Source organism: Arachis duranensis, unplaced genomic scaffold, assembly GCF_000817695.3.
Source record: "Arachis duranensis cultivar V14167 unplaced genomic scaffold, aradu.V14167.gnm2.J7QH unplaced_Scaffold_165934, whole genome shotgun sequence".
Lineage (NCBI taxonomy): Eukaryota > Viridiplantae > Streptophyta > Magnoliopsida > Fabales > Fabaceae > Arachis > Arachis duranensis.
The window spans coordinates 734873-741657 of NW_026264258.1; the positions used below are offsets into that span (position 1 = coordinate 734873).

At 27.3% G+C, this 6785-nt stretch overlaps 1 protein-coding gene across 1 annotated transcript; it reads right to left on the reverse strand.

Annotated features, from left to right (window-relative positions):
* Window positions 1–1662: 1662 nt before the first annotated feature.
* On the reverse strand, window positions 1663–4525 carry LOC107478694 (uncharacterized). Its single transcript, XM_016098830.3, has 2 exons — window positions 4122–4525; window positions 1663–2134 (listed from the first exon to the last, which is right to left on the reverse strand). Exons 1-2 carry the CDS (start codon window positions 4448–4450, stop codon window positions 1672–1674), a joined length of 792 nt encoding a protein of 263 aa, XP_015954316.1. The 5' UTR covers window positions 4451–4525; the 3' UTR covers window positions 1663–1671.
* Window positions 4526–6785: the final 2260 nt, after the last annotated feature.

A 6785-nucleotide genomic window follows, 5' to 3' on the forward strand; every position in this document is an offset into this window, starting at 1 on the left:
TTGAGAGTAATAGTATTCTTCAAGGAGAATTGTTTGCTATTTGGAGAGGATATCTCTTAGCTTGGGATGTGGGTCAACAAGATGTTATTTGTGAGACAGATTGTGTGGAAGCATTTAATCTTGTTACTCAAGATGGTTTTGGGTTTATTGATCCATTGGTGCTCAAAATAAGAGATATCATGCATTGGAATTGGCGTGTTGACTTTCGTTTGATTATGAGAGATGCAAACACAGTGGCAGATACTATGGCAAAGATGGCGATGAAGTTACAACTTTCGCATGTGGAGCTTCTTTCACCTTGGGAAGAGTTTAAGAATAGTCTTAAACGGGACTGTCCCTCTATTTAAGCAGTTCCTTGTTTTGTTTGTTTTGTTTTTCTTTATTTAATTTATTTCAGTCACCAAAAAAAAATGTGCTGCATCACTCACTTTCAATCATTATTGACTTTAAAATTTTTGATTGTTTGATTTTTGTTAGCACAATCAGCTCAGGTAGAACTAAGTTAGATCCACGAGCTAGGAGATGCGTTTTTCTTGATTTTAAAGAAGGAATCAAATGCTTTATTTTGATGGATATGGCTTCAAGAGAAATATTTGTGTCTAGAAATGTAATATTATATGAAAATCATTTTTCCTTTTCTAATCAAAACTCAAATACTTGTTCTAATTCATCTATTTCTCATCCTGCATCTAGCAACAGTTAACATCCACTCATATATGATCCTTTCACATATGAAGTTGTACTATCCCTACATTCACTTTTACTGAACCTACACCAGCACCCACTAACACTCAAGCAGTGACACCTGACATTAATAATTCACTTGAACATGCATTATTACATGAGAATCCCTCAGGACACGAGACAAACACAATTAGTTATGCATCACAATATTTCATTCCATCAACACAGCATGCATCTTAAACAACACAAAACACTGAATAAAAATTGATTCTAATAAAAAAGATTCTACTCTTAACTATTAGTGATTTTCTTCTTTTTACAATGTACAAGTGATTAGTTTAGTTAACTGGTTTTTTTATGAGTGAGATAACAAATCCTGTTAATATATATACATATATACACACATTCTTAATTAACTTTAATCTTAAAATTAAATATAATCGACCACTAACTTAAATTTTTGTTATCTTAAATAATATATCAAAAATAGATGATTTATAAGTAATATGCACACTCTCTCTACTAATTAATATAAATATATGAGCAATAGACAATAGTAGTAGGACTAGGACATAGAAGTTCGAGGACAAACATATTATTGATTTATTATTTCTCAGTTTTTGTTAGATGAAATTCAGGAAGACACACATTTGCAAAAATCAGTAACGCCTACCAAACCTGGGTATAGCGTGATTATACTATGGTAATTAAAGTAGTTATAATATTTTAAAAAATATTATTAAAATTAAAGTAATTTCTTATTATTAATTATTTAAAAAAATACTAAAATATAATTTAATTTTTAATAATATTTATATAATCACCATAAACATCTTAACATATTCATGCCAGAAATTTACCGATTAACATAACCAAAGAAATAAATAAATAAGTGATGAGATATTAATATTAATTATTTAATTTGTCTATTCATGCATGAAACAAAATAATAATCTAATATGATATCTCACTGCTGGTGGCAATAATTCAACTACTACCCAAACGCAACTCCAAATCAATTTCTTCATAATAGTTTCCACTACCACTCATGAAAGAAGAAGAGCTTGCACCAATAGTAGTTGTTGTTGGGATTATTCCAAACAAGAATCCATATTCATAGTTATTAGCGGCGGTATTGGTAGTAGTAGTAGCGGCGGTTTCTCTAGTAGCAAACATTTCATTATGCTCTTTCTTCTCGGGAAAAAGCATGAGCGTTTTCTTAATTGGTTCATCTCCGGAAGAAGGGTATGTTGATGATGAGGATGGGTTTCTTATTCTAAAGTTGTAGAAGTGTTGTGTTGTTGATGATGGTGGTGGTGATGGTGATTGGTGGCTAAAGAATCTATTAGCATAGCTCTGAACTTGTTGTGGTGTCTTGTTATGAAGATAGTGTCTAGCTATTTTACTCCAACGTCCTCTTCCATAATTGCTTAGTCCCATCAGAAATAACCTATGCTCAAATTAAAACATCCATGTATATACAATAACAATTAATGTCTTATAGCAAAATGATGAAGGAAACAAAAATTACTTTTAGGGTACAACATAAAAAAATACACTCAGAATTATTTTATTACATACTCACAAAAATACTTTTAAATTTTGTTATCGAAAAAAAAAAAGTTCTTATATTATTTAAAAATGTAAAAAATATACAACTGTAAACTAAAATGTTTTACATTAACGAAAATAAGCGACATAATGAATAAAACTTCTTATATGATAAGTAATGACATTGCCAAGTGAGCCACATCACAATTTTTGGTTAATAGAATAGGTTTGTGATCATGGCTAAATATTTTTAGCATATTTTAAAAAGGAGTTATTTAAATAAAGACACTTAAAATATTTTTTTAAATATTTTTAAGTAATTAAAATTTAGTATATATAATTTATTAAACTATGTTATTTTTATTAAAATTATATTAGATAAATTAATTTGGCCAAAAAATCAATAAACTATACTTTGAACCGGCTTAAATTAATATTTTTTTATAAAAAATAATTACAATATTTCTATTAGAATTTAATATTTTTAAAATTAAAAAACAATATTAATTATAGAGTTAGAATTTAATAAGAATATTTTAGTCATTTTCTATAAAAAAGAATATTAATTTAGATCGGTTTAAGGTTTGATTTACGGATTTTTTGGCCAAATTAGTTTGTCTGATCTAATTTTGACAAAAATAATATAGTTTAATTGATTATATGTATTAAATTTTAATTGATAAAAAATATTTTTAAAAAAATGTTTTAAATATCTTTATCAAAATAATTCCTATTTTAAAATTATTTAAAAATATTTGTGTCAATAATAAAATTCAAGAGTATTATTATCAACGTCAAAATAATTTAAATATGTTTTTAATGATTTATCTTTAATTTTAACAGCTTTGGACAATGTAAATATAATAATAATTAATCCGTCACTATAATTATTATAGAAAATTTGATATAACTTGATCAATGTATTTGAAATTCAATTTGTGTATCCAGAAAATAAACCAAATCTTAAAGTGGAAACTAATAATATAAGCCAAACAACCGCCAGCAAGTATGAACACTTTTTCTCAAGTCAAAATCTTTGAGAGAAAAGTGACATGGCTCATTTAATAATTAATTTAATAGTAGTCAATACCATAACACATCTTTCTGAGAATAGGGCAATAGGCCGCAAAAATTCTGGCAAAGTTTCCGATTCTCTATTATCTATTTAATACAACAATAATTAAAATAAAAACATTTAAGCAATTTATATATTTAATAGTTAACTATCATATAATATCATTAATATATGTATATACAAAATTAATGATAAATATATCAAAAATATGTAAAACTATATATACTTGTGCATATATATAAAAATTTAATTTTAATGTACTATTACTATAAAATAATTTTATATTTGTATTAAATTATATAATATTACATCAATAAAAATAACTACATTTGCACATTAATGACATAAATAATGTGATTGTAGGACTGTATAAAACGCTTTACACTATTAATGCATCAAAATTAGATTCTATATATCATAATTAATTTTTTATATACATGTATCATTTTTAAATGACGTAATTAGATACTCTAGCACTGTAAAATTATTTTATAATATAATAAGTCTATTAAATTTTAAAACAAAAATAATATTCAATATATAAATTAATTATATATAAGTGTATGTAAACTCATATGCAGTTAATTTCATATGAAATTAAAATTTAAAAGTCGTTAAATAATAATTTAATCAAATTATTTAACGATTCTCAAGTTAATAATTTCACATAAAATTAATTGCACGTGAATTTTCACTTTATATATAATATATATAATAGCTGGTGTGATATGATGACAACAATAAAATTCAATAATATATACCGCTTAAAATGTGTGAAGAAAAAAATAATAAGAAAGAAAGAAAGACAAACTCATGGTCTCTGAGAGTCCAATTAGCAGTGAGGCAATCGGGTTGATGATGATGATGATGATGATGAGCATGCATGTAGGGTTGGAAGAAGAAGCTGCTACTATTATTATTAGAACCCTGATAATGATGATAATGAGAAGGATTAGCAGAAGGATCATAGATATGCATTGAAGATGGCCACACACTAGTAGTAGTAGCATGGTTCTGAAAATCGGACAGGACCGGATCGACCACAGCAAAGTTAAGAATTGTTGGTCCATCTGAAAATCTTGATGGTGGTGGAGGAGATGCTTCTCCTTCTGTAAGATCAATAATTTCAGGAGGCATCATTGTGGTAGAGAGAGAAAGAGTAGTATGAAACTATGAAGAATAGTGCGTGTGTGAGTGTGTGTGTAGCGGTGGACGTGCTTATATTCAGGATGAGTTACTCAAACCCTACTATGGACTATAAATAAATTAAACTATATTTTTTGTATGTTTTACCATTTTTTTTAAAATATCTATAATGTTTAACCTTATTTAATTTTATTTTTAATATTTTTGATAAATTTAATTTTGTCTTTAATGCTTTTGAATTTGGGTCAAAACTATCTTAAATGTTTTTAATTTTGTTATTAATATTTTTGATAAATTAATGTTTATGGATATTTTTGAGACAAATTAAAAAATTAAGAACAAAATTAAATGAATTAAACTCTACGAATATCTTTTAAAAAATCACAAATATTAAAAATAATAATATATTTTACTTTAAAAAATTTAAGTGTTTAAATAATTCTTTTTTAAATATATTTTATTAGATAACGAGTACTCACTACAAAAAAAAGTTTATGGTAGCTAGTAAAAAAAGTGACTATAGATTTATGGTCACAGTTTTGGACCTATGGTCACGATTTTTTACCGTGACCTATTCTGTCGTGGCCATAGATTTATATTCACGATTTTTTTTATCTATGGTCACGGTTTCAATTTTCAAATTCTAATACCTTAGGCCACGTTTTTTCACTGTGATCATAGTCTCTATAGTCACCTCTTCTTAAAATCGTGACCATAGTCTTATCTATAGTCACGGTTTTTACCGTAAAAACCGTGACCATTGACTCTATGGTCACCCCTCATTAAAACCGTGGCCATAGCTTTATCTATGGTCACGGTTTTCATCCTGACCATAGCTTTTATGGTCACCCCTCCTTAAAATCGTGACCATAGTCTTATCTATAGTCACGATAAACCGTGACCATAACTTATCTATGATCACCCTATTTAAAAAATCGTGACCATAGACTACTCTATTTTACTAGATAAGGAGTACTTTGTATTTTTTATTAATTAAAAAAATTTAATTTGTTATTTATTATATTTTACATAAATAATTTAAATTTAAAAAAATAACTTGTACGCTAGTTAAATTAAGGGTTAAGTACGATTTTGGTCCCTAACGTAGAGGCTGTAAATTTATTTCGTCCCCGACCTTTTATTGACTACAAAATAATCGCAAAGATTTCAATTTATTTTAAAAGCGTCATTTTCACCAAATTTTTTATTTTTATTACCATTTTACTCCTAACTAAAAAAATTATAAAATAAAAAAAAGAAAGGAACGAAGTGGGGTGAAGTCGGGGGTGGGGTGGAAGAGGTGGCCATCACACCGTCACTTGTGATGGAGAGCATGTCGCTGCTGTCATTGCTGCTTCTTCGCCGTTCTCGTTATATTGCAATTTGCGGCGTCGCCACCACGCGATCCACCACCACTACCGCATCTCTTCTCTTTTTGCGATTCGCATTTCATCGTCGTAGCCTCTCTTTTTCCATCATTGCTGGCTTGCTGCAGCCTTTTTTCCTTTAAATTTTTTGTTTTTGCTTTTGTTCCTGGTTTTGTTTTTGTTGTTGCTTTGATTTCGTTATCCATTGTTGTTGGTGTTATTCTTCTAGTTATTGTTGTTTCATTGTTGTTGTTGTTTCACTGGTTCTGTATTTTTGCATTCTGTTTCTGTTTCTGCATTTTAAGAAAGATGAAAGAAGGATATTTTCGTTTGAAAGACGATTTTTAAATAAACTAAAATCTTAAAGACCATTTTATAGTTAAAAAAATATCAGAATAAAATAAATTTTTGGCCTCTATGCTAGGAATTAAAATTGTACTTAACCTTTAAATTAAATAATACTTTTTAATAAAATTATAAGAAAATTCAAAATATATTAATTTATTTATTATCTTTATAACGTATTAAATATTTTTTCAAGGAAGGTTTCCGGCATTTTTTTCTTTTAGTCATCTAGTCCATTTATATGCCCATATAAAGAAATTTTGACTAAAATCCTGGCAGAGTCTTTGAATAGACAATTGCATGTATATGGTTACTTAAGACAAAAACATTAGTATTTTTGATGTAATAATGTACACTGATATAATATTTTTTATTTTTCTTTATTTCAATCAGTATTACCAAATATATTTGTATTTTCACTATTTTGTCTTGTTGTCCGTATATATTGTGTTTAAATCACGTCATATTATTTATGGATTCTATTAGGGAGATAATGGACTATTTGTACAATGTGTACAATGGCTATTGAGTTATGAAATGAACATTTCCTATACTATTTAGAATAACCATCCGAGTATAAGGGATAATAAACATCTTCTCGAAAAATTAGTTTAATT

What these genes read in the sequence shown, in the direction of transcription:
- LOC107478694 (XM_016098830.3), bottom strand. Translation starts at nt 4,450, where the DNA reads ATGATGCCTCCTGAAATTATTGATCTTACAGAAGGAGAAGCATCTCCT. An exon ending in TGGACTCTCAGAGACCATGA is followed by an intron (nt 2,135 to 4,121) that starts GTTTGTCTTTCT and finishes ATTTGAGCATAG; the next exon opens with GTTATTTCTGATGGGACTAA.